The following is a 27925-nucleotide window of genomic DNA, read 5'->3' on the forward strand; positions in this document are numbered from 1 at the left end:
GACTCACCAGGTGAGGAGGTTCAGGCAAGTCACACCCTCTCAAGCTTCAGTTTTTCTCATCTGTAAACTGGGGGTGAGAGTGGGGTCCAATTAGATCGGCGGCTCTTAACTTTTGGAGTCATGGGCCCTACAGTCCTAGGAAAGGTACGCACTGTTTCCCGGGCAAAATGCTGTGTATAGGGCCAATAAAGGGTGCAGCAGCTGCTGGGCTGGGGCCCTGAGACCAGCGAAAAGGCCTGACCTGGGGACTGCTGCAGCCCCCCATCCCCTTCTTGGCTCCCCACCTTGTAGTCCGTGAAGCAGGATCTCGGTGTGCTGGGTGGGCCTGTGGTCCTGCTCGCAGTCTCTGCCGCCCTCTCCTGGGTAAGGCGGCATATGGGCGCTTCCAGATGGGTGGGCTGAGGGCCTGGGGGAGAGGGCAGGAGTGTCCACTTCTCCAAGTTGCCCGGTTCAAGGAACCCCGGCATGCTAGAGAGAAATGGGCTCCCACGGTTGCTCACCTCCAATTCATTCGCGGCACACGCCGGGAAACCAAGGCCCCGCGGGCCAGGGACTTACCCAAGGTCACGCGGCGAGCCCCGGGTCCCCCGCGCTCCGCCCGCAAGCACCGGGCCACGGAGCGGGGTGGCAGGCCTGCGCTCCAGGGCGGGGGTGGGGTGGGGGCGGGGAGGCGGCCCAGCCGAGCCCGGCTGCGGCGGGGACCCGGTGGGGTGGGGCTGCCTTTTGCCGAGCGTCCGGCAGGGGTCCGCTCGCCGCCAGAGCGGCCCCTCCAGGAGCAGCTGCCGCAGCCTGAGGTAATCTCGGCCGCGCGCTGGGGACCGGCCGGGAGCGGGTGAGGACAGCTGCGGCCGCGGAGCCAGCGCGCTGGGGAGGGGGCGGGCCGGGGGCTGCGGGAGGCGGCGCCGCCACCGCCTGACGGCGCGGGAGTGCCCGCGGGGGCGCAGCGCGGGGTGGGGCCGCCGGCCCTGCAACTCGAGCTGCTGCCCCTGGTTAAAAATACCCCCTGCCCTGCCCTCCCCCCCGCGGTGCCCTTCCGTCCCCAGCCCTCCCCACCCCGACAGGCGCTGGCCTCTCCCCGGGGACAACTCTGCCTTTTACTAATTTGTCCTCTTGCGGAGTTGGCCCGGGGCCGTGGAGGGAGGGGCGGGGAGACACGGAGAGTAAGAGATAGTCAGAGACCTTGCCCGAGAGATAAGGGAGAGCCAGAGGAAGCGGGGTAGGAGCCCGAGGAGGAGTAGGAGGAGAGAAGAGAGGGAGGGCGGAGGGGCGGCGGGAGGAGGGCGGGGAGGAGCGCTCTTCCTGGTTGGGCCCTGCCCTGAGCTGCCACCGGGAAGCCAGCCGCAGGGACCGCAGCGGCCCCCCCAAACACCCCTCCCCCAGGTAAGAAGCTGGGTGGCCGGGCTGGGATTCCCTGACCCCTGCCACTGCTTCAGGGCTGAGGGCTGCCCCAGCTCGGCCCTTGCTCGGGGCCCCCTGCGTGCCTGGGACAGGGGTGGTGGCTCGGGAAAAGGCACAGCCCAGGCGCCTGCCCCTGCCTGCGCTCACCACTGTCCCCAAGGGCTGGGCTGGGGCCCACCAGCTCTGCATCCCAGCCTGTTCAGGGGTCTGGGGAGGGGGACCCCGACTGCCTGGATTTTTCAACCCCAGGGAAAGGGGTCAGTGTGCTAGGAGCTTGGCTAGTTTGGGGAGGGGGTTACAGGCCTGCAAACAGGGTCAAATACCTTCCTGGGGTGTCCCACCTTCCCAGTTCCTTTTGCTATCAGGAGGCTCCGCCCTGCCCCACCTGGCCCTCTGGCTGACCATAGAGCTGCAGGCCTAGGACAATGGAAGCTGTGAAAGGAGAGGTGGTGGCATTGTATGGGGGTAGAGGTGGTGGCCAGCTCACTCATGAACTGGGGAGTCCTTTTCCTGGATTGTGGGAGTATAGGGAGGTGTCTGAGAGCCCTGACTCCATGAGGGGAGCAGTGAGACAGGGAAACCCTAGGTTTGGGATAAAAGGGTGGGGGGTGGGCAGGAGGGCAGGTTCTAGTCCTGGGAAGGCCTGGGTTCTTAGCAGGCCCATCTGTCCCATAGGATGGCGGAGGAGATGATCGTACCGGTGTACTGCACTGGGGTGTCAGCACAAGTGCAGAAGCAGCGGGCCAAGGAGCTGGGCCTGGGCCGCCATGAGAATGCCATCAAGTACCTGGGCCAGGATTATGAGCAACTGCGGGCACAGTGCCTGCAGAGTGGGGCCCTCTTCCGAGATGAGGCCTTCCCCCCAGTGGCTCAGAGCCTGGGCTTCAAGGACCTGGGTCCCAACTCCTCCAAGACCTATGGCATCAAGTGGAAACGTCCCACGGTGAGGGGGGCCACCCTGGGTGGGACTCAGCTGACCCCTGATCCTGGGTGAGGAGGGGGGATGGGACTCCAGGTCCCTGATGGAAAGTGGGGTCTGGGGTGGGTGGGTGCCAGTTTCTTGGAGAAGCCAACACAGGGACAGGACTCTGTGTCTCTCATAGGAGCTGCTGTCAAATCCCCAGTTCATCGTGGATGGAGCTACCCGCACAGACATCTGCCAGGGAGCACTCGGTAGGCCCCTGGGGGTGGGGTGCCGCGTGTTTTTTCCACGGTAGTTCCCCATTCCCGTTCCTTTGGGCTCTGCCCCAACTCCTCCCTCCTGCAAGCCCAGACAGGCTCTGGCTATCAGCACCAGGCTGGTTTGCCCAGATTCCTGGGTCTTTTCTGTAAGCTAAGTGGAGTTGGGCACCCCAGGTTCTCCCCGTCATGAGTCCCCGAGTGCAGCCCTCAGGGGCAAATTGGTAAGGCAGGCCAACAAGGGTCCCTCTCATTCCAGGGGACTGTTGGCTCCTGGCTGCCATTGCCTCCCTCACCCTCAACGACACTCTTCTGCACCGAGTGGTTCCACATGGCCAGAGCTTCCAGAATGGCTATGCCGGCATCTTCCATTTCCAGGTGAAGGGCCCTGCACCCCCCCTGGGGAGGAGGGGTAGCAGGCACAGGGGGAGATGCAGAAGGGTGACCCACAGCACTCTTAAGTTAGGGTGGCCAAGGGCCACACCTTGTGGGGGCCAGCCCTCCCTCTAGAAGGTATTTGACCTCTCAGTGCCATCTCAGGTCTGTCATGTGTGAAACCGTTGGGCAGGTATTTCGGCTGGCAGTTTTCCTGGGCGGTTTTACATATCGGGTAGAAAGTGCTTGGGAGAGTAGAAAGACTTCTGTGTTATATCTTGTGGGACACATTTCTTTCTTCTTTGGGGACTCAGTTTCCCCATCTGAAAAAGGAGCGTTCCACTGGGGCAAACAGATCCGCACATGTGGCCTTCTCCACCTGTCAGTCCTCCCATCCCCCAGCTCCTCCTGGGCTTTGGCAACCTCTGACAGCCCTGAGAAAAGAAAGTCTATTCACACGAGCTTTTCCTGACGTTATTTGCGCACAGGGCCCATTTTTCAAGTCACACAAATTAATTCTCCATGAGCTGGTGTTGGGAGAGACACACCCCAGCAACCCTGGATAAGACCTTCCAGCCTTGGTGGGCCGAGCCCTGTCCCAAGGACTCCTGGGTGTCCCCTCTTTCTGCCTAGTCAGGGAGCCCCTTACCCCACTCTGTACTCGTCCATCTTGCGCGGGAGGAGGCGGCCTAGAGGACCCACCGTGTAGATCCACTTTGGCCAAGTGCCACACCTGCCTGGCTCTAGTCCGCAGGGGCGTGGCCTCGTTGTCCCTTTCCCCCGCCCCTTCCCTCACTCCTCCAATCTGCTCCTCCCTGGCCTCCAATTGGCCTGTTCAGCATCCCCCCCCGCCCACCGCCCCACGCTCGCAACCTGTGCTCCTTGGGCCCCGCCTCCTCTCGGCCCTCATTGTTCGGCCGCGGCCCCTCAGGTGGCATCTGCCGTACTTGGTCGCTTCTGGCTCCAGGCGCCCTGTGCCTGGGCCCTGACCCCTTCTCCTCCTCTGGGAAACCTGCCTCTCGTGGCATCTCTGAAGGGAACCCAGTGACTGCGGGAATCAGCCCTGCCCATCTTGTGGTTGAGGGATCCGGGTGCCACATTTTCATTCCACATCCAGTGACGTGCTCTTCCCCTAACGCCCCACACCCAGGCCTAGAACGGGAGGGAAGGGAGGGGGCGTGGCCTAAAAGGGGCTATCCCTTGGGGAGCCCAGCCTTGGTTTGTCTCTGTGCTGCACTAAAGGCTACCTGCGTGCTCCTGTTTGACTTCTCTGTGAGGAAGGCACTGCTGTTCCCTTTTATGGCTAGGGAAACCGAGGCTCAGAGGGGATGACTTGCTCAGGATCATGTGTCTAGTTTACACTGTAGGGGCAAAGGAAAGCTTCCCCTCAGCCCTCTGAAGGTTCACTGAAAAATCGACTCACAAAAGGAGATTCCTCGGAGAAATGGCATACAAATTTCTTAGCATACACGGGGGAAGTGGGGGGAAATCACAGAGTGATTACCCCAATCCCCCAATGGTGTACAGAAGCTTATATACCATCTTGGGGTGACAGGAAGAATGGAGGCTGGAGCATGGCCCAAACCAGGTTGTGATGGCACGACAGGTTAGGAGAGGGGGAGGAGGAGGCCTGGCCGGCAAAGCTGGTCTCACTTTAAAGTTGCCAGACTCAATCTTTCCTAGATCTGAACAAGGGTGGGCCTCAGGGAAAACCTGGCTGTATCAACACAGATTTTTCTCTACAGATGCAAATCTCCCCCACAAAAGACAGCTGTACAGGGCTGCTTCTGTTCCCAGGCCTTCTGAACACCCATCTCAAAATATGTCAGACAAGTATATTTTGCGGTGGAATATTTTGATTTCCTTCAATGCCTAGATACGTGTATCTAGTGTATATCTAGTATCCATGTATCCAGTATACATAATCTAGTATACACGCATCTCGTGAATATCTAGTATACGTGATGATCTAGCCTACATGCATCTAGTGTGTATCTAGGATAATGCATCTAGTAAGTGGTGGAGCTAAGGGTGGAGCTCAGGCCTGGGGGATCCCGAGGCAGGTACTCACTGTGCCCCCTCCCCTGCAGCTGTGGCAATTTGGGGAGTGGGTGGACGTGGTCGTGGATGACCTGCTGCCCATCAAGGACGGGAAGCTGGTGTTTGTGCACTCTGCCGAAGGCAACGAGTTCTGGAGCGCTCTGCTCGAGAAGGCCTATGCCAAGTGAGTAGGGGCCTAGGCCACAGCTCCATCCCACCTTGGGGGTGGGGGCTCCTGACCCTCTTATCAGGTCCTGCTTGATGCCAGAGTGCTGATCTGGGGCTACCCACAGGGTAAACGGCAGCTATGAGGCCCTGTCAGGGGGCAGCACCTCAGAGGGCTTTGAGGACTTCACAGGCGGGGTCACCGAGTGGTACGAGCTGAGAAAGGCACCCAGCGACCTCTACCAGATCATCCTCAAGGCGCTGGAGCGAGGCTCCCTGCTGGGCTGCTCCATTGACGTGAGTGTGCCCACCCCCGACCCTCTCACCCTCACCCTGGTACCCTGCAGCCCTGGTATCCCGACCTGTCCTGTCTTCCAGTGGGTCCCTCTCCCCAACCCAGCCCTAGCTTCATCCATCACTCCAGCCCCACCTTCCACCTCCACTCCTGGCATCACTCCTGTCCCCACCTCCCTGCTCCTTCCTTAAAACCTTAGCTCTTCCCCAGACTTGGTTTCCCAACCGCCCACTGTGTCCCATTCCCTTCTCAATCCTGTCATCTCGTCCCATGCTCACCCTTCACTGCTCCTGGATTCCCATGACTCATCTCCAGGCCTCCCCCATCTTTGATCTCAGACTTGACCCCAACATCACTGCGATCCTCAGCTCTGGCTCCAGCCTGCATTTCCCATCCCTAACTGGCTCTATCCTGATCTCACTTCCCTCCACATGAGGCCCTCTGCAGGCCGTGTGGCTCTGAGGGGCTGTGCATGGCTTTATGTGTATGCACATATGTGTTTGCACAGGTCCGGCCAGCCCTGGCCAGTAGCAGTGTCAATGGGGGTGTCTGGGTTTCCCCCACCCCAGTGGCAGTAATGGTGGAGTAGCCAAGCTGCCCCACACCCCAACAAGGAGTGGCATCTATATGTGGGGGTGAGGGACTGGATGGCTAGATGGGATCAGGGTCCCTGCCTGCCACTCCCAGCAGCTGTTACATGTGCAGGTGGGAACGTCCAAGACCCATGAGTGCTTGGGGCTCTTCTGATGTGCGTGGAGGACCTGGGCCCTGACCACAGTGCCTGTGTCTTTCTGCAGATCTCCAGTGTTCTGGACATGGAGGCTGTCACCTTCAAGAAGCTGGTGAAGGGCCACGCCTACTCTGTGACCGGGGCCAAGCAGGTACTGCCCTGGGTGGGGCCTCCCTGCAGGGTGGTTCCTGCTTCCTTGCCTGTCCTTGCCTTTCTGGCATCTGACCAGGGCTTTGGGAGGCACTGGTTCCTCCTATAACCTCCTACAGCCTTTTATCTCTCTCCTGGGGACACCCATTCTGAGATGTTTATCATGTTCTGCCTTGATTGACTGTAGCTCATGTGCACAGCTATAAATTCCTGGAGGACAGGCTTCATCTGGGTGCTGAGCAGGGCTCGGAGAGGGTGGGGTGGTATGGGAGGCGGGCCGGGAAGGGATGCCAGTAGATGCCAGAAGCTGGTGCTGATGGGAGCTCTGGGGAACAGGTGAACTACCGGGGCCAGATGGTGAACCTCATCCGGATGCGGAACCCCTGGGGCGAGGTGGAGTGGACGGGAGCCTGGAGCGACGGGTGAGAGGCCGTGGGCAGTGCGTGCTGGCTGGGGAGGCTCAGAGAAGCTCTTAGGTGCCCCTGACACTTCTGCCTGGGCTGGACTCAGGACGGCCCCTGTGCCCAGCCTGTGGCTTTGCTCAGGGCATCTGACCGGCCCTGATAAGACAACCCCTTGGACCTGGGATCTCAGGGCTTGACCTTAGGAGGCCTTCTGACCTGGGCGGGGTGGACAGGCCCCAGGGACAGAGGCCAGGCGCTCAGTGCCCACCAGCCCCAGCAATACCCTGCTCGCCACAGCTCCTCAGAGTGGAACAACGTGGACCCTTATGAACGGGATCAGCTCCGGGTCAAGATGGAGGATGGGGAGTTCTGGTGAGTGGCCCCTTCCCGGGCTTGGCTCCTCTTGGGGCTGTCTGCCCCACCTCTCAGTCCCTACAAACCCAGCCCAAGCGGCATCCCGTGGTGCTCTGACTGGGGCTGTGACTCACCTCCGCACTTGGATGCTCAGGATGTCATTCCGAGACTTCCTGCGCGAGTTCACCCGCCTGGAGATCTGCAACCTGACGCCGGACGCGCTCAAGAGCCGGGCGATCCGCAACTGGAACACCACGCTCTACGAGGGCACCTGGCGGCGGGGCAGCACTGCGGGGGGCTGCCGGAACTACCCAGGTGACTGGAACCTCAGGGCACAGAGGGCACACTGGGGCTGGGGCTGGGCCTCCGGCAGGGCACATCACTCCGCTGAGCCTCTGTCTCCTCACCTGTAATATAGAGACAGTCAGGCTGATCTCTCAAATTTGCTTTGAGGAATGAAATATCGAATGTCCTTGTAGAGTCTAAAGAGCTGCGCTTCTCCCTGTATTTTGGGGCTTGAGTCCTTCCCTCCTGGCCACCACCTTCCTCCCTTCTTCTGCCACCTTTCCCTGGGCATCTAGATCCATGTGACCGACTAAAGCGCACACCAGAGCTGTCCTGCCTCGCAAACCTTCTGCTGCCTGACCTCCACCTGGGATCCTTTCAGCTTCCTTACTCCACGCCAGGCGTCCTCAAACTACAGCCTGTGGGCCACATGCAACCCACCGAGGACATTTATCTGGCCGGCTGGGTGTTTTTGCCGCCGCTACCTGTCCTGCTTAGTAGCCCACTCGTCCCAGGCCCACAGTGCGCATATGTGGAATGTGCACCGCACTCTCCAATGGCCCTCCAACCGTCTGAGGGACAGTAAACTGGCCCCCTGTTTAAAAAGTTTGAGGACCCCTGCTCCACGCCCTTGTGGAACTAGCTAATCTGTTGAACCCGCCGCTTTTACACCATCCTTCACCTCCCATCGTGCCTTCTCTCCTTATGTAGGTTAGAGTCATCATTTTATTGTCCCTGCAAACTCTCTCAGTCTCCTGGCTCCTCCCTCCTGCTGCTCCTGCCACCTGGCACAAAAATCCTGGCTGAACCCAGCTGTCCACCAGCTTGGGAACCATTGAATGTGGCAGGAGAGAAATCACAACGCAGGCTGTATTTTCCCTGTACATTCACAGCCACAAACCTCAAATGAGCACTTTGCATGCTCCCTTACAATTCCACTACTAGCCAGGGATGTTCCTGTTCTCTCCTCAACCTCCCTCCACTGTTATACTCTCACCTTTGTTTTTGTTTTTTTTATTTTTTCCACCCCCCCTACTCTCACCTTTGGATCTGGCCTTGCACTTCATTGACAAGATAGACTTCAGCCAGGTGTGGTGGCTCACGCCTGTAATCCTAGCACTCTGGGAGGCCGAGGCAGGTGGATTGCTCAGGAGTTCGAAACCAGCTTGAGCAAGAGTGAGACCTGTCTCTACTGAAAATAGAAAAAATTATCTGGATGCAGTGGTACACACCTGTAGGCCCAGCTACACGGGAGGCTGAGGTAGGAGAATCACTTGAGCCCAGGAGTTAGAAGTCGCAGTGAGTTATGATGACGCCACTGCACTCTAGCCTGGGCAGCAAAGCAAGAGTATCTCAGAAAAAGGAAAAAAGAAAAGATAGACTTCATTCTGTAGGACACCTTGTCATATTCCCACCTCCAAATCCCCCAGCCTTGTCTGCACCTGTGCCTGTCCTCCCTGCCTCCCCACCTGTGACAGTAGCAGAACTGTCCCTGCTCATGGGGTGCCCCCACCTCTGAAAGCATTTGCTCCTTTATCTGTCACCTCTTTCTCCTGTGTCGTTATGAAGGATCCTCAGTCTTCAAACAGAAGCAATCCTCTCTTAACCCTACTCCCACACCCGTTTCTCTGCTCCCTTTACAGCAAAGTTTCTCAGGAATTGCCACATCCTCTGCGTCCTTTCTCACTTTGGGTTCATTGTTTAACCCTTGCCAGTCTAGCCGCATCCCTACCATGCTGATGAAACTGCCCCTTTGAAGATCACCTATGGTTTGGCTTTGACAGTCACCCGTGGCTCTGTCCTTCTGTCCTGCATCCTCCAGAAGTCCCCGGCATGGCTCACTGCTCTCTCTTTTGAAGCATTCTTCTCCCTTGTAGGGATCCGATTTCAGCTTTTCCCCAAATAGGTAACCACTGTTCCCTGGCCATTTATTGAGAAGTGTTTCCTTTCCTCACTGCCCAGCAGCACCAGCTTGGTCCTATTAGTTCTGGGTCTGTTCTCTTCTGGGCTCATCATTCTGTTCCTTGGTCTGTCCCTCTGCCAGTAACACGATGATTTAAGTGCTGTAGATTGATAAGAAGTCCTGCTATTGGACAGAGTGGATTCCTTCTTCAGGAGTCTCTTAGCTGTTCTTTTGTTTTTCCATATGAATTTTAGGATTAGTTTACCAAGTCGTATGAAAAATCATTTCAAGATTTTAATTTGGAATTGGATGAGATCTATAGACCCATTTGGGGAGAATTGATATTTTTACAATTTAAGTCTTATCCGAGAATGTGGTGTATCTCTTTATTTTGGTCTTTAATGTCTTTCAATAGAATTGTATTGTTTTCATCATAAAGGGCTTAAACATCTCTTGAGATTTAATCCTAGGTACCCTATCATTTTGTTCCTATTGCAAAGAGTTTTGCCTTTAAAATTACATCTCCCATGTAATCATTGCTGATACAATAACATGCATTTGAACTTTTTTTTGAGACAGATCTTAACTCTGTTGCCCTGAGAGTTGCAGTGAGTACCATCGTAGCTCACAGCAACCTCAAACTCCTGGGCTCAAGCCATCCTCCTGCTTCAGCCTCCTGAGTATCTGGGACTACAGGCATGTGCCACCATGCCTGGCTAATTTTTTTCTATTTTTGTTAGAGACAGGGTCTTGCTCTTGCTTAGGCTGGTCTTGAACTCCTGACCTCAAGCTATCCTCCTGCCTTAACCCCCCAGAGTGCAAGAATTATAGGCATGAGCCACCGGGCCTGGCCTCTTTTATCTTTATTAATCCTGTGAAGGGCTTGTCAATATTAATCTTTACAAAGAAATGACTTTTGACTTCGTTGGTCCTTTGTATAGTATTTTTTTCTATATTATTAGTCTTTGCCTTTCTGTTCATTATCTCCTTCTACTTTCTTTGGATTGATTTTTAGGCTTTATTTTATGACTTCTTAAATTTTCATTTCATTAACCTAAATTTTTTTCCATGTAAACACCTAAGGTGATAAATTTCCCTCTAAGTACCTCCTTAACTGAGTTACACAACTTTGATACATAGTGTTTTTTAAAATTGTAATATAATTCTCATACCAGGAAATTCATATTTTATTTTATTTGTTTTTGTTTCTGTTTTGAGACAGAGTCTCACTTTGTTGCCCAGGCTAGAGTGAGTGCTGTGCATCAGCCTAGCTTACAGCAACCTCAATCTCCAGGGCTTAAGCGATCCTCCTGCCTCAGCCTCCCGAGTAGCTGGGACTACAGGCATGCGCCACCATGCCCAGCTAATTTTTTGTATATATATTTTCAGTTGGTCAATTAATTTCTTTCTATTTTTAGTAGACACGAGGTCTCGGTCAGGCTGGTTTCGAACTCCTGACCTTGAGCGATCCTCCCGCCTCGGCCTCCCAGAGTGCTAGGATTATAGGCGTGAGCCACCATGCCCAGCCCATATTTTAATGTGTATAATTTAGTGGGTTTTAGTATATACACAGTGTTGTACAAACATCAGCATTATCTAATTGCAGAACATTGTCTTTACCCTAAGAAACCCTACATCCATTAGTAGTCACTATCACTTTCCCCCCAGCCCCTGGGAACTGCTAATCTACTTTTTTGCCTCTATGGATTTGCCTGTGCTAGACATTTCTTATAAGTGGAATCATACAATATGTGGCCTTTTGTACCTGGCTTCTTTCCCTTAGCATAATATTTTCAAGATTCATTCATGCTATAGTTTGATATGAACTTTATCTCATTTTTATGGCTGAATTATTATTCAGCCATAAAAATATATGACACTTTGCTTATTCATTCATCAGTTGATGGACATTTGGGTTGTTTCCAGTTTTTTACTATTGTCAATAATGCTGCTATGTGCATGTGTTTATATGAACAAATGTTTTCAATTCTCTTGGGCCTATATCTAGGAGTGAAATTGTTGGGTCATATGGTAACTCTGTGTTTACTTTTTTGAGGAATTGCCAATTGTTTTCCAAAGTAGCAGCACAATTTTACATTCCCACCAGCAATGTATGAGGATTCCGATTTTTCCACACTGTTTCCAACACTTGTTATTGTCCATCTTTTTTATTATAGCCATCCTACTGGGTATGAAGTGTTATTTCATTGAGGGTTTGTTTTGTTTTTAATCTCTCTTCAGTTTTATTTGGGGTCAGGGTACTTGTTGAAGTTTTGATTTGCATTTTCCTAATGACTAATGGTGTCGAGCATCTTTTCATGTGCTTGTTGGCCATTTGTATCTTCTTTGGAGTGTCTAGTCAAATACTTTGCCATTTTTAAGCTGGGTTATTTTTCTTTTCATTGTTGAGTTGTAAGTGTTCTTTATATATTCTAGATATGACTCTTACAAAATATATAATTTTCATACTTATTCTCCCATTCTTTGGTTTGTCTTTTCATTTTCTTGATAGTGTCCTTTGAAGCACAGAAGTTTTTTTTTTTTTTTTTGAGACAGAGTCTCGCTTTGTTGTCCAGGCTAGAGTGAGTGCCGTGGCGTCAGCCTAGCTCACAGCAACCTCAAACTCCTGGGCTCGAGTGATCCTTCTGCCTCAGCCTCCCGAGTAGCTGGGACTACAGGCATGTGCCACCATGCCCGGCTAATTTTTTTTTATATATATATCAGTTGGCCAATTAATTTCTTTCTATTTATAGTAGAGACGGGGTCTCGCTCTTGCTCAGGCTGGTTTTGAACTCCTGACCTTGAGCAATCCGCCTGCCTCGGCCTCCCAAGAGCTAGGATTACAGGCGTGAGCCACCGCGCCCGGCCCAGCACAGAAGTTTTTAACTTTGATGCTGCTCAATTTATCTATTTTTTGTTGGTGGTGGTCATGATTTTGCTGTCATAGCTAAGAATCCATTGCCAAATCCAAGGTCGTAAAGATTTATCCCTATGTTTTCTTCTAACAGTGTTATGGTTTTAGCTCTTATATTTAGGTTGTTGGTCCATTTTGACTTAATTTTTGTATATACTGTGAAGTAAGGGTCCAACTTAATTCTCTTCCATGTGGAAATCCAATTGTCCCAACATCTTCTGTTGAAAAGACTATTTTCTCATTGAATGGTCTTGGCACCCATGTCAAATAATCAATTGGCCATATATATATAAATTTATTTCTAGACTCTCAATTCTATGCTTTTGGTCTATCCTTATGCTAGTACCACACTGTTTTTGTTTGTTTGTCTTTTTCTTTAAGAGATAGGGGTCTTACTCTGTCTCCCTGGCTTGATAGAGTGCAGTGGCATGATCATAACTCATTGCAGCCTCCAAGTCTTGGGCTCAAGTGATCCTCCTCCCTCAGCCTCCTGAGTAGCTAGGACTATAGGCACAGCCCAGCTAATTTTAAAATATTTTGTAGAGACAGAGTCTTGCTATATTGCCAAGGCTGGTCTTAAACTCCTGGCCTCAAGTGATCCTCCCACCTTAGCTTCCCAAAAGTGCTGGGGTTATGTGTGTGAGCCACTGCACTCAACCCACACTATTTTGATTATGTAGTATTGTATATAGTACGTTTGGAAATTGGGGAGTGTGAGTCCTCCAACTTTGTTCGTTTTCCAGATTGTTTTGGCTTGTGGGCTTACAATTCTATATTAATTTGAGGATCAGCTTTTCCACTCTGTGAAAAAGACTGTTGGAATTTTGATAGGAATTTCATTGACTCTGTCAATCACTTTGGGTAGTATTAACATCTTAAGGACTTCAAGTTGTCCAATCCATAAACATAGGCTGTCTTTTGATTTTTTTTTTTGTCTTTAATTTCTTTCAGCAATATTTTATAATTTTTGGTGTATAAGTCTTTCACTTCCCTGGTTAAATCTATTTCTATTTACTTTGTTCCTTTGGATGCTATTGTACAGGAATTGTTTTCTTAATTTTCTTTTCAGATTGTTTACAGCTGGTGTATAGAAACACAACAGATTTTTGTGTCTTGATCATGTAACCTGCAACTTTGCAGAATTCATTTATTAGCTCTAATGACTTTCTTGTGGATTCTTTAGGATTTTCTTTTTCTTTCTTTTTTTTTATTTTTTGTTTTTTGAGACAGAGTCTCACTTTGTTGCCCAGGCTAGAGTGCCGTGGCATCAGCCTAGCTCACAGCAACCTCAAACTCCTGGGCTCACGCAATTCTTCCGCCTCAGCCTCCCGAGTAGCTGGGACTACAGGCATGCACCACCATGCCCAGCTAATTTTATATATATATATATATATATATATATATATTCTAGTTGTCCAGCTAATTTCTTTCTTTCTTTCTTTCTTTCTTTCTTTCTTTCTTTCTTTCTTTCTTTCTTTCCTTTCTTTCCTTTCTTTCCTTTCTTCCTTTCTTCTTCCTTTCTTTCTTCCTTTCTTTCTTCCTTTCTTTCTTCCTTTCTTTCTTCCTTTCTTTCTTCCTTTCTTTCTTCCTTTCTTTCTTCCTTTCTTTCTTCCTTTCTTTCTTCCTTTCTTTCTTCCTTTCTTTCTTCCTTTCTTTCTTCCTTTCTTTCTTCCTTTCTTTCTTCCTTTCTTTCTTCCTTTCTTTCTTCCTTTCTTTCTTCCTTTCTTTCTTCCTTTCTTTCTTCCTTTCTTTCTTCCTTTCTTTCTTCCTTTCTTTCTTCCTTTCTTTCTTCCTTTCTTTCTTCCTTTCTTTCTTCCTTTCTTTCTTCCTTTCTTTCTTCCTTTCTTTCCTTTCTTTCTTTCTTTCTTTCTTTCTTTCTTTCTTTCTTTCTTTCTTTCTTTCTTTCTTTCTTTCTTTCTTTCTTTCTTTCTTTCTTTCTTTCTTTCTTTCTTTTCTTTCAGATGGGGTCTCACTGTTGCTCAGGCTGGTCTCAAACTCCTGAGCTCAAATGATCAGCCCGCCTTGGCCTCCCAGAGTGCAGGGATTACAGGCATGAGCCACCATGTAGGATCATGTCATATGCAAACACAGAGTTTTACTTCTTCCTTTCCAATCTGGAGGCCTTTCATTTCTTTTTCTTGCCTAATTGCTCTAGCTAGAATTTCCTGTGCAATGTTGAATAGCAATAAGTGGTATCTTGTTCTTGATCGTAGGGGGAAAGCTTCCTTTTACCACTGAGTACGATATTAGCTGTGGGTCCTTCATAAATGCTCTTTATCATGTTAGGACATTCCCTTCTATTCCTGATCTTCTGAATTTTTTTTTTTTATCATGAAAGGATGTGCTTTTTCTGCATCATTTGAGACAGATGATCATGAGGAGTTTTCTCCCCTTCATTCTATTGATGTGGTGTATTGCATTGATTTTCTTTTGTTGAACTACTGTTGCATTCCTGGGATAAATCCTACTTTATCATGATGTATATTCCTTTCAGTATAGTGGTGGATTTGGTTTGCTAGCATTTTTTGCAGAATTTTTACATCTATTTACATAAGTGATACTGGTCTGTAATCTTCTCGTGATATCTTTGTTTAGTTTTGGTATCAAGGTAATGTTGGCCTCATAGAATGAGTTAGAAAGTATTCTCTCATCTTCAGTTTTTTGGAAGAGTTTGAGAAGGGTTGGTGTTAATTCTTCTTTAAGTGTTTGGTAGAATTTGCCAGTGAAGTCATCTATCTGACCTGGGCCTTTCTTTGTGGAGAGGTTTTTGATTATTGATTCAGTCTTTTTATTTTTATCAATCTATGGAGATTTTCTATTTTTCTTAAGTCAGTTTTGGTGATTTGTTTCTTTCTAGGAATTTTTCCATTTCATCTGATTTGTTATCATACAATTGTTCATAGTAATTTCTTATAATCTTTTTTTTTTTTTTAGGTTGTAATGATATCCCTCTTTAATTCCTGATTTTAGTAATTTGAGTGCTCTTTTTACTGTTCAGTATGTTTAAAGGCTTATCGATTTTTTCGTTTTATTTTGTTTGTTTGTGACAGGGTCTTTGTCACCCAGGCTAGAATGCAGTGGCATGATCATAGCTTACTGCAGCCTCCAACTCCTGGGCTTAAGTGATCCTCCTGCCTCAGCCTCCTGAGTATCTGGGACTAGAGGCACTTACCATCAGACTCAGCTAGTTTTTTAATTTTCTGTAGAGACAAGGTCCACTATGTTGCTCAGACTGTTCTCAAACTCCTGGCCTCAAATGACCCTCCTACTTTAGCCTCCAAGAGTGTTAGAATTACAGGCACGAGCCATAGTGCCTAGCCTTTGTCAGTTTGTTGAGCTTTTCAAACACCAACTATTGGTTTTATTGATTTTTCTCTATTGTTCTCTATTCTCCAGTTCATTCATTTAGACTTTACTATTTCCTTTCTTCCGCTTGCTTTGATTTTGATTTACCCTTTTTCTAGCTTCTTAAGGTGGAAGGTTAGGTTATTGATTTGATATCTTTCTTTTTTAATATACACATAGTGTTTTTGTTACCATTCTTTGTGATTTCTCATTTCTATTATCATCTTTTTGATAAACTAGTTGTTTAGAAGTGTGTTTTTGGCCGGGTGCGGTGGCTCACGCCTGTAATCCTAGCACTCTGGGAGGCCGAGGCGGGAGGATTGCTCGAGGTCGGGAGTTCGAAACCAGCCTGAGCGAGACCCCATCTCTACTAAAAATAGAAAGAAATTAATTGACCAACTAAAAGTATATATACAAAAAATTAGCTGGGCATGGTGGTGCATGCCTGTAGTCCCAGCTACTCGGGAGGCTGAGACAGGAGGATCACTTGAGCCCAGGAGTTTGAGGTTGCTGTGAGCTAGGCTGACGCCACGGCACTCACTCTAGCCTGGGCAACTGAGTGAGACTCTGTCTCAAAAAAAAAAAATAAAAAAAAAATAGAAGTGTGCTTTAAAACTTCTAAACATATGGGTTTTTCCCCCAAGTTTTAAAAATAATTATTTCTGTCTTAATTTCCTTGCAATCAAAAAATATGGTCTATATGAGATCATAGCTTTGAAATGAACAGAAGTTGGCACTATGGGCTAGGCTGTGGCGAGTTTTCATAAAGGTTCATGTGTTCTTGAAAAGACAGGTTAATATTTATACTGTGACTATATGTGAAGCACTCTTCTAAATTTTTTTTTTTTTTGAGACATAGTCTTGCTTTGTTGCCCAGGCTAGAGTGAGTGCCATGGCATCAGCCTAGCTCACAGCAACCTCAAACTCCTGGGCTCAAGCAATCCTTCTGCCTCAGCCTCCCAAGTAGCTGGGACTACAGGTATACGCCACCATGCCTGGCTAATTTTTTCTATATATTTTTAGTTGGCCAATTAGTTTCTTTCTATTTTTAGTAGAGATGGGGTCTTGCTCTTGCTCAGGCTGGTTTTGAACTCCTGACCTTGAGCAATCTGCCCACCTCAGCCTCCCAGAGTGCTAGGATTACAGGCGTGAGCTACCATGCCTGTTTTAAATATGATAATTTGTTTAACTTTCACACTGAAGCTATGAGTTAGATACTATTATTATTCCTATAGTTTAGGTAAGGAAACTGAGGCACTGAGCAATTAAGCAATTTGCCAAAGTCACTGATCTATTAAGTGGTACAGCTGGGATTTGAACCCAGGCAGTAGGATCCTGGAGTCTGTTCTCTTGACTAGTATACTGTTCTCTAAGTATTGGGGGAATGTTCTATAATTGTCCATTATATCACATTTATTATTTTGTCTGCTTAATCTATCAATTAGTGGAAGAGGGATGATAAAATCTCACACCATCTTAGTGGTTTTGCCACTTTTTCTTTGTATTTCTTTCAGTCATTTTTCTTTATATATTTTGAGCTATGGTATTGGGTTCATCAAGTTTTGAATTATTATAAGCTCTTAGTGAATTAAACATTAAAAAAAATTATCTAGGTCGGGCATGGTGGCTCACGCCTGTAATTCTAGCACTCTGGGAGGCTGAGGCAGGTGGATTGTTTGAGCTCAGGAGTTGGAGACCAGCCTGAGCAAGAGCAAGACCACATCTCTACTAAAAATAGAAAGAAATTATGTGGACAGCTAGAAAATATATAGAAAAAATGAGCCGGGCATGGTGGCACATGCCTGTAGTCCCAGCTATTCAGGAGGCTAAGGCAGGAGGATTGCTTGAGCCCAGGAGTTTGAGGTTGCTGTGAGCTAGGCTGATGCCATGGTACTCTAGCCAGGGCAACACAATGAGACTGTGTTTCAAAAAAATTAAAAAAATAATAAAAATAAAAAAATTATCTAGGGACAATCTTCATCTCTGATAATTCTTTTTACTTTCAAGTCTATTTCAGCCATTGTTTTTATAGCTATTCCAGTTTTCTTTGGCTAGTATTTTTATATGTCTTTCTATACTCTTTGAAGTCCAATCTTTCTACTGCCCAATGTTTTTTTTTTTTTTTTTTTTTTTGAGACAGAGTTTCGCTTTGTTGCCTAGGCTAGAGTGAGTGCCGTGGCGTCAGCCTAGCTCACAGCAACCTCAAACTCCTGGGCTCAAGCGATCCTTCTGTCTCAGCCTCCCAAGTAGCTGGGACTACAGGCATGTGCCACTATGCCCGGCTAATTTTTTCTATATATATTAGTTGGCCAATTAGTTTCTTTCTATTTATAGTAGAGACGGGGTCTCGCTCTTGCTCAGGCTGGTTTCGAACTCCCGACCTTGAGCAATCCACCCGCCTCGGCCTCCCAGAGAGCTAGGATTACAGGCGTGAGCCACCGCGCCCGGCCAAGCCCAATGTTTTTTTTATTTCTTGTAAATAACATATAGCTGGCTTTTTAATAATCCAGCTTGAGATTTTTTACCCTTTGATTAGAGTTTAGTTCATTTATATTCACAGTGATTAATGATTTATTTGTAATTATTTCAACTGACTAAATGTGTTTACTTATTTTCTGCTTGTCTCTCTTGTCATGCTGCCTTTTATCTTTTCTCTCTACTAGTCTTTTCCTCTATGAGTTTGAAAGGCATAAGAGTTTGCTTCATATATCCCAAAGTTTGGTGATTGGTATCCTTACCCTCGTCCTGAACAATACAAAGACCTTAGAATATTTAACTTGGAGCACCCCTCCCTTTGTTCATTATGCCATCATTAGCTATCATTTTAATTCTAAACAATTTTTTTCTGCCATAAATTAAACATCACCATTATTTGAGACAGCCTGTATTTATTTGGATTGCCCACAAAAAATAATAGTATTTTTGTTCACCATTCTCAGACCTTACATCTGAGATCATTTGCCACCTGCCTAAAATATACCCTTTTGCATTTCTTTTAACAAGGATCTTTTGGTGATAAACTTTCTCTGTATTTTTCTAAAATGCCTTTATAGTGTGCTTATTCTTAATAGTTCTCTGGATATAGAATTCTGCATTGACATTATTTTCAGCCCACTGAAGATTCTATTATTCCTGTTCTGCTCCCATTGTTGCTACATGTGAGTCCAGAGTTTGTCTACCATGCTTTGTTTAAAAAAATCTTCAAAAATTTTTTCTTTTATATTCTATGATTTCACCATGATCTGTGAAGGTAAGGATTTCTTTTCACTCTTCTTTGGATTTATTGAGCTTCCTAGATCTGAATTGACATCTCTCAACAATTCTAGAGAATTTTTAACCACGACCCTTTAGAATATCACCTCCTTCCCACTCTATCTTCTCATTCCATCTTCTCTCTCTGTTAACCTTGCTTTTAGATTTTCCATCTCATAATCTCTCTGGATTGTGTCCCGGGTAGTTTCCTCAGCTCCATTCTCAATTCACTAATTTTCTTTTTGGCCGTGTCAAATCTTTGGTTAGTTCTTCTAAATACTTAATTTCAATTAATTATTTTTTTAGTTTCTAGAAGTTTTAATGGATCTTTTCAAATCTGCTCATTCTTGCTCATATTTTCAAGCTTTTCATTTATTTCTTTAAACATAATAAGCATGGTCTTTTTTTTTTTTTTTTTTGAGACAAAGTCTCACTCTGTTGCCCAGGCTAGAGTGAGTGCTGTGGTGTCAGCCTAGCTCACAGCAACCTCAAACTCCTGGGCTCAAGCAATCCCTCTGCCTCAGCCTCCCGAGTAGCTGGGACTACAGGCATGCGCCACTATGTCCGGCTGATTTTTTCTATATATATTAGTTGGCCAATTAATTTCTTACTATTTATAGTAGAGACGGGGTCTCGCTCTTGCTCAGGCTGGTTTTGAACTCCTGACCTCGAGCAGTCCGCCCACCTCGGCCTCCCAGAGTGCTAGGATTACAGGCGTGAGCCACCGCGCCCGGCCTTGCATGGTCTTTTATATTCCATGTCTGAGATTGTTAATATCTGAAGTCTTGGTTCGTCTGTCTCTGTCCATTGTGGCGGTGGTGCTCCGTCATAGTGCCTTGTTTCCTTGTTAGGTCTCTGCCTCATTTGGCCTAGAAGTTCATCTGTGGGAGTTCTTTTAGAGTCCTCAGATGAAGTTAAGTTCCTCAAGGGTGTTTCTATCATGCCACCAACTCAGGTTGGACCCTTTTAAAACTAAATTCTTCCTTTAATGTTTCCTCGACCTCACAGCCAGTATGAATTAAAACTGAAGGGTCATATGAAGTCTGGCTTGTGTTTTTTTCCTTCCTCCCAGTAGGCTTTATTTTTCTTTCATACTAAACTGCTGGCATTCCTCAGGAGGGCTCCAGTTTTAGTACTGGAATCTCCTGTTGGATTCTTTGCCTCTAGTAGATCCTGGACTTTTTTTGCCCGTGTACCCAGGGCTCAGGGTGTCCAGGGGTCGACAGAAGTCCTTTGGCATTATTTACCTTGCAGGGCTCCTAGTTTCTAGTTTCTTTTTTTTTTTTTTTTTTTTTTTTGAGACAGAGTCTTGTTTTGTTGCCCAGGCTAGAGTGAGTGCCGTGGTGTCAGCCTAGCTCACAGCAACCTCAAACTCCTGGGCTCAAGCAATCCTCCTGCCTCAGCCTCCCAAGTAGCTGGGACTACAGGCATGCGCCACCATGCCCGGCTAATTTTTTCTATTTTTAGTAGAGATGGGATCTTGCTCATGCTCAGGCTGGTCTCGAACTCCTGAGCTCAAGCAACTCTCCTGCCTTGGCCTCCCAGAGTGCTAGGATTACAGGTGTGAGCCACCACGCCCGGTCCAACACTTATCTTTTTGATTATTGTCAACTGGGGGGGGGGGGGTCAGTGCTGTGGCTATTAGTGCCTTTAGAAAGAAATTTTGCATATTCCGTCCAGTACTGGGTGGTTTTAGTCAAGAGGGTCCTTCAAGCAGCTAAATCACCAAACTGCCAGAAGTGCGGCCCGGGCTGGCTCTCTCTGGCCTCCTGTCAGACCCGTTTTTCTCTCTTGCCAGCATCTAAGTCGTTGCCCACACAGTGGCTTGAGTCACCTTTTAGAATGTTAATCAGGTCATGTCCCTCTCTGTTGCAAGCGAGTTGTAGGGTCCTTTTATTGTTTGATTCAATCCACACACCTTAGCCCCTGACTAACGCCTGCCCACCTCTGCCACCTCCCTGGATCGCTGGGCTCCCCGGACGCCTGCTGTCCCGCAGATGGGCGGGGGCTTTTCCCCACCTCTGCTCTTGGATCTCCCTCTGCCTGGCTGGTGCTTCCCAGCATCTTCCCAGAGCCGTGCCTTCGGGTCTCAGCTCTCATGTCACCTTTGCTGACCCACTTCCGCGTGCTCTCTGTCATTGCTCTGTTCACTGACCTGACCTGCTCACGCTCGGCCTTTGCTTCTGGACTGCAAGCCCACGATGGCAGGACTGTCCTGGCACCCGGCACACGCTGGGCATTTACTAAGAGTTGTCGAATGAAGGAATGGACACATGGGGGTGTTCAGGTGAGGCTGGCGGAGGGCCACTCTGCCCCACCTCTGATCTCGCCTCCCCCGACCTGCAGCCACCTTCTGGGTGAACCCCCAGTTCAAGATCCGGCTGGAGGAGGTGGATGACCCAGACGACTACGGCGATCGCGAGTCAGGCTGCAGCGTCGTGCTGGCCCTCATGCAGAAGCACCGCCGCCGCGAGCGCCGCTTCGGCCGGGACATGGAGACCATCGGCTTCGCGGTCTACGAGGTGAGCCCGTGGGTCCCCCCAGCAGGGGCGGGTTTCCGCCAGGGGGCGCCAGAGGCCATCGCCGCGCGGCCCCCTCCTGGGCGCACTGGGCAGCCGCATTGTGAGTGGGTGGCCCCGAGGGAGCCTCCAGGAGGCACCTGCCGAAGCCTGCTGGCTGGCCTGGGACCTCCAATGCATCCCATGGGGGAGCCAGGAGAGGAAGGTGGTTGGCTCCGCAAGGAAAGATTGTGGGATTCACCCTCATCCTCAGAGGGGGGGCGCTGCTCTGGGGAGAGGAGCTGGCTCAGCTGCACCTAGGAAGGCAGCTTCTGGGGTCAAACTTTGGCTCAGCTTTAGAGAGAAGCTGCCCTGGGGGAGTCGGGAGCTCCCTGTGTGGGAAGAATGTCAGTGGAGGCTGGAATGGAGGTGTATGACGGTGGACACCCACCCCACCCCCGTTCTCTGTGTTATAACTCCTCACTGTGTTCAAGGGGGAGGGGGAGGAGAGAGGGGACTTCTGGACCTCCCTGGCCAGGAAAAGGAAGCCACAGCCTTGGCCTACATCCAGAGCCCCTGGCAGCAGACTGGTGTGGACCCCTCATGTCCCTGGGCTCTGGGACATGTTGGTTGGCTACTCCAGGGACTATCCTGAAGACTGTGACTCAGAGCTGAGCCCTAGGGCATTCCAGGGACCAAGAGAGCCCTGCCTGGGCCCTCCCTCTTGAGATCACTCTCTGGTGTGGGGACAGGTCTGAGTCCTGTCACCTCATCCTGTCACTCCCGTCTAAAAACTCAGGACCTCTGTCTGGCACGTACTCTGCCCTCTGCCCCTGGGACAAACACGCTTCTCTAACTTTCCCTGTCTCTCTTGCAGGTCCCTCCAGAGGTAGGTGTGGCACCTGACTCACCTGGATTTACATACCCCAGCACATGACCTGAGGGTGCCCAGAGGGGAGCAGCACAGTGGCAAAGCCACCCTTGCATGGACAGCTAAGAAGTCACCTTGTTTTACTGCTTGAAAAGTGCTTTCCCTTGACTGTTCAGTGGGAAGAACAAACATTACTCTCCTGAGGGTCAGAGCAGGTATAAGTGAGGGGGCTGGATTTGAACCCTGGTCCTCAGAGCACCTCCGACATGCACACATGAGGTTCCTCCCATCTTGCCGATGACACTGAGTAAGTGCTAACTGGGGCAGTCTGGGTCAATGTTAGGAGCAAAGTGTTGAGCAAGTTGCTTAAGCTCTGAGCCTCAGTGTTTATGTCTGTAAAATGGGCATTGCCTCACAGGGTTGTTGGGAGCATTAAATAAGGTGCCAAGCACCCTGCAGCATCTGACATGGGGAAACTCCAAGTAGTAATGGTGAGACTATTACTTAAATATATGCCTTGTCTGCATTTAACCACTCCTCATAACCCTCCACCCTTGCAGCAGGTAGGGTAACATTTTACAGATGAGGAAACTGAGGCAAAATGACTTGTCAGGGTCACACAGGCTGTGAGTGACTTGGAGCCTGGGATCTGGGTCTGGGGTTGGCCCTGAGGAGGGGCTGAGTGGGCAGCTGCAGCCTCGCTCCCCCTCCTTCCCTCCAGCTGGTGGGCCAGCCAGCCGTGCACTTGAAGCGGGACTTCTTCCTGGCCAATGCGTCCCGGGCGCGCTCCGAGCAGTTCATCAACCTGCGGGAGGTCAGCACCCGCTTCCGCCTGCCGCCCGGGGAGTACGTTGTGGTGCCCTCCACCTTCGAGCCCAACAAGGAGGGTGACTTTGTGCTCCGCTTCTTCTCGGAAAAGAGCGCTGGGACCCAGTGAGTCATGGCCTGGCCCCTCTGCTCTGCCCTCCCCACCTCCCACCCCCAGGCCCCTTGCTCTGTCCCCCACCCTGACCCCGCTGTTCCTTCCCACTCTCGCAGGGAGCTGGACGACCAGATCCAGGCCAATCTCCCAGACGAGGTGCGTGGTCCCACCCCTACCAGGCACTGTCCCCTCTCCCTTTCCCCGGGTATGTGATGAGGACCCAGATGTCCCAGCCCCTGGGCTCTGGACTCCTGCTGGCAAGGCACCCGCCCCCCATGAGAGTCCTGAGAGTAATGCTGATCGCTCATCCGCCCAGCAAGGGACAGTTTGCAAGGACTTGTGATAATAAGTGCAGTCCCGAGCTCGCTGTCTTTGCTGGCTCTGTGCTGAGCACTTCACCTGGGCCATCTCATTTCCTCCCTGTGACAATCCTGTCCTGGTCCTGTCACGATATCTCCTCTGAGTGGGAACTCAGGTTCGGAGAGGTTAAGGAACTTGCCCAGGGTCATACAGCAACGATCCAAACCCTTCCCTTTCATCGCTGAGCTGGACTGCACCCCCAGGGGGCAGGGCAAGGACTAGGTCCCCATTTTATGGGTCAGAAAAGCGACATGCAGCGAAAGAGTGGTCCCCACCTCCCTCCAGCTGCCGTCCACATGGCCGGGGCGGGCCCCTTACCTGCTCTCCCTTCTTCTCGGTCCAGCAAGTGCTCTCAGAAGAGGAGATTGACGAGAACTTCAAGACCCTCTTCAGGCAACTGGCTGGGGCGGTAGGTTGGGCGAGGCGGGGTGGGCGGGACCACTGAGGCAGCCATCCCCGGGACAGGTGCCATCCTCTCTCTTCCCCAGGACATGGAGATCAGTGTCAAGGAGCTGCAGACCATCCTTAACAGGATCATTAGCAAACGTGAGTGTCCCCAAGTGTCTGCTCCATCTTATTTCCCGCCCCCCCACTTCCTCCAAGTGTCAGAATCTGGCTTCGGCTCCCATGTTGAGCTGAGCCCCACTCCTTGGTGTGCATGGGTGGGGGGACCCTCCACTGCCTTTCTGAGCCCAGCTCCCTGCCATTTTCACCCAAATGCCTCACACTGTCCTGCTGCATCCCTGTTCCCGGTCCTGAGCTCTGTGCCTTGGTGCCAAGGGCAAGGCTCCCCTTCCTCCCAGAGACGCCCCTGGGCCAAGCCGGTGGCTAGGGGGTAGAACGTGGCTGGCTTCACTCCCTGAGGCACACAGCTGAAGACAGCGCCCCGAACCACCAGCGGCCTCCGTGGCACGGTGCCCTCGGCTCAGAACCTCCCTCCTCGGCTGCGCTGGGGAAGCCCTGCCAGCCCTCGGAGCTGCAGCGAACCCGCTCTGCCCAGTTTCTTTCGCGTTTCTTTAGCGCCCATTTCATTTTACTTCGGAGTAATTTGTGACTGTCAGAACGTTGGCTTGATTGCTAAAATCCTTTACCTTTTTTTCCTGGTGAGAAAAATAATCCTGCCCACTTCGTCTGCTAGATTTTACATCCACTGGCAGGAATCCTGCCTCCCCGACTGCGTCCTACCCCGCCCCAGCAGGGGCAGGCACAACTATGCTCGCTGGGTTGAGAGCTTGGAACTGGTTTTTCTTACAGACAAAGACCTGCGGACCAAGGGCTTCAGCATGGAGTCGTGCCGCAGCATGGTGAACCTCATGGACGTATCCTTCCGTTTGCTTGTCCCTCCCAAGTGGCGTTTTGGGTTGGGATATGAGCCGGAGAAAGGCACTGGGCGAGCTGTCCCAGGAGCAGCACAGAGAATGGGACAGAGCTGTGCAGTGTGGATGCACCAGCGTCACATGGTCAGGTGCCTTCTGGGGCATCTTTCTGTTGATTGGGAGGGAGAAACTGAGGCACAGGACTTGTGTCAAGTGAAAAGTGGAGGCTGGTGTTGTCTCTATACCCGTACCCAGCCCACTCCGCTGCACCCCAATTCAGAGAACGAGGCAAGCCTGGTTGCAAGCTGGCTGCACGTGGCTCCTGCCCTACCTTCCCCGAGGGCTTGCTCTCTGCGGCCTGTCTTCCCTTCGCCCCAGTTGCTCGTTGTCACGTGCCTGGTCTAAGCTATGGAGTTGCCTTCTTAACAGTCGCCCAGCGTGATGGCAACGGGAAGCTGGGCCTGGTGGAGTTCAACATCCTGTGGAACCGCATCCGGAACTACCTGGTGAGTCGTCCCCACTGGCTGGGAACCTCCTTCCCCTCTGTGGCCTCAGTCACACGGGGCCAAGCTGCTCAGCTGGCGCCCAGGCTGGCTGAGGGGTCCAGCCCTCCTCTGCAGCCTCCCCGACCCTGAGCCCCCATGTCCCAGCAACTGACCCACCTTTGGGCCTCTCCCCTCCATCCACGGCCACCCTGGGGGGGTGGGCAGGCGGGGCTGGCTGACTCGACCTGGCTCTCATCCTCTGCCCCCTACTCTAGGCCATCTTCCGGAAGTTCGACCTGGACAAGTCGGGCAGCATGAGTGCCTATGAGATGCGGATGGCCATCGAATCTGCAGGTGAGGCCCAGAGGCTAGTGGTACCTGCTGGGCCCAGGATGGATGGCCTCACTGCTCCCAGGCCCCAGGCTGCTTCCTTGACAGCTCCCCAGGGCAGGCCCACCCAACTGGCCCACGTCCCTGAGGTGCTAGTGATGATATGGTACAGCCATCTTCCATCTTGTGCCTGTGGTCACTGAACTAAGTGCTTTCCCAGCTTTCCTTCCTGCTCGCTGCAGCCTGAGGAGGATGGGGTCTTTTATGATCCCCTCTGTGCACGTGACAACAGTGAGGCTCAGGGAGGGAGGGTGACTGACCTCAAGCCTCGCAGCCAGGAGGGGCAGAGCCAGGCTGCAGAGCCTCCCGTGGGAGAGGTGCGGGCCCACCCCACAAGGATGAGGCCTGGGCATTTGGGACAAATGAAGCCAGACACAGCATCTCGCTGGCCAGCTCCTGCTTCTCTGGCACACCTGGGCCCTGGTGCTCCTCTGGGACTGGCCCTGCCCAGGAAGCCCTTGGAGAAGAGAAGGCCCCAAGCACCCTGTCTAGCCCCACCTCCTCCCTGTTTCTGGGGACCCTGCCCCTCTGTACCCACGCCCCTGACCTCACCCACTCTCTGGACCAGGCTTCAAGCTCAACAAGAAGCTGTACGAGCTCATTATCACCCGCTATTCCGAGCCCGACCTGGCTGTCGACTTTGACAACTTTGTATGCTGCTTGGTTCGGTTGGAGACGATGTTCCGTGAGTGTCCCCAGTCGGCTCCCGCCCTCCAGCTGTATCCCAAATGCGTCCCATGAGCTGGAGGGAACAGACCGATGGGTGAATGGCAGATAGCAGGCCAGTGTAGCAGGCGTGTGCCAGACAGGCTGAGGTCTGGGGTTGCGCCCCAGGTGGCCTCTGTGCTTGGTCACCTGGAGGCTGAGGGCTAGGAGAGTGGGGGAGGGGAGGGAATTGGGGGGGGCTCTCAGGCAGCAGGAAGAGCTACTTCCTGGCTTTAAGGGGTGATAGCCTAGGGTGCTGTGAGAAGGTGGGGGGAGGGTCAGGCAGGAAGAGGGGGCCAGTCCTGGCCCTGTGCAAATGTCCCACTGAGTTTTCACCCCAAGTCATCTTTTCTTGAACATACAGGATTTTTCAAAACTCTGGACACAGATCTGGATGGAGTCGTGACCTTTGACTTGTTTAAGGTGGGAACCTCCTTGGGCCCACAGTGGGGGAAGAATTTGAGGTGGTCGAGTTTCCTTATTTGACCAATGTTCTCCTGTCCCTTCCTGGTGGAGCCTGGGCTTCCTGGAGGGCCGGGGTGGGGGCCTGGGCTCTGGGAAGGGAGTAGGAGGGCAGGCCCTGGGGGCCTTTGCGGGAGCTAGCAGCCTGGTCTCCTGGGTGTGGAGGAGTAAGAAAGTGGCCCTCCAGTAAGGACCGCTCCGGGGGCAAAGACATGGTGGCTGCTGAGCCATGGGGCAGTGGGCTGGGCCTGGGGTTCCGTGGGGAGGAAGACTGAGAAAGCCATCTGCTCTCTACCTGCCAGTGGTTACAGCTGACCATGTTTGCGTGAGATGGGGTGCCCGCCCAGCTCCTCTCCTCTCCTGTCTGCCAAGCCACACCTCCTGCTGCGCCAAGCCAGCCCATGCCAGCTGCAAGTGCCTTCCTCAGAGCTGGGAGGTGCCCGCCCTTCTGTCCCCTCCTCTCCCAGCCACGCCCGGTCGTCTGCCCTGGGCAGAACTGTGTGGCTCTCCCTGCCTGCGCCAGCCATGGGCTCAGGATGGGCCCCCAGCCCCTCCCATCACCGTACCAGGAAGGCAGCTTTTGCTTGTCCCTGCCTCAGGACAGCCCCAGGCCCACCAAGCATCCAGATGTGTTCCCTCCCCTCACTTCAGAGGCCGGCCCCACCTGCGGACTGTAAACTATAACCACTAGCTCTGCACACTGCAGTCCCGGCGTGCAGAGCCCCTCCCAGCTGGGGGAGCCCCGGGGCTGGGACGCCTGTGCCTTCCCGCGCAGAAGCCAAGGCCCCTCTCTGCCCGGCAGCCCTGCCCAGCCTGGGGGTGGCCAGGCCTTCCCTCCCTCTCTCCTTTTTTATATTGGTGATTTTAAAGGGGACTCTTCAGGAACTGGTGTACTGGTTACGGGGATGCCAGAGGCACTGGGCGTGGGGTGGGGAGGTCCCATGTTTCCATGTGGAGGAACCCCAAATAATAAAGGAAAAGACCCCACATCTATCTCTGGAGTGTGTTTCTCCCCAACCTGCTGCTTGACTTATGGGGACAGCTGGTGACCTCAGCCCACCCCTGCCCTCCCACCTCTCCATCCTCCATCCCCTTCCACATGGCCCCAGAGGCTTGCACCTGCTGCT

General features: G+C 51.2%; 1 protein-coding gene across 1 annotated transcript; it reads left to right on the plus strand.

Moving 5' to 3' along the window:
• The first annotated feature begins 671 nt into the window (after positions 1 to 671).
• CAPN1 (calpain 1) lies at positions 672 to 27785 on the plus strand. The gene is made up of 22 exons (XM_012778049.3): positions 672 to 794; positions 2074 to 2341; positions 2502 to 2571; positions 2837 to 2955; positions 5043 to 5176; positions 5286 to 5454; positions 6250 to 6333; positions 6669 to 6754; positions 7034 to 7108; positions 7245 to 7405; positions 21136 to 21311; positions 22165 to 22176; positions 22880 to 23091; positions 23197 to 23236; positions 23784 to 23849; positions 23929 to 23986; positions 24695 to 24759; positions 25194 to 25262; positions 25517 to 25595; positions 26200 to 26316; positions 26701 to 26759; positions 27101 to 27785. The coding sequence occupies exons 2-22, from the start codon at positions 2075 to 2077 to the stop codon at positions 27125 to 27127; spliced, it is 2145 nt and encodes a 714-aa protein (XP_012633503.1). The 5' UTR covers positions 672 to 794; position 2074; the 3' UTR covers positions 27128 to 27785.
• The last annotated feature ends 140 nt before the right edge of the window (positions 27786 to 27925 follow it).

This window comes from Microcebus murinus, chromosome 4 (assembly GCF_040939455.1).
Source record: "Microcebus murinus isolate Inina chromosome 4, M.murinus_Inina_mat1.0, whole genome shotgun sequence".
NCBI classification, from domain to species: domain Eukaryota; kingdom Metazoa; phylum Chordata; class Mammalia; order Primates; family Cheirogaleidae; genus Microcebus; species Microcebus murinus.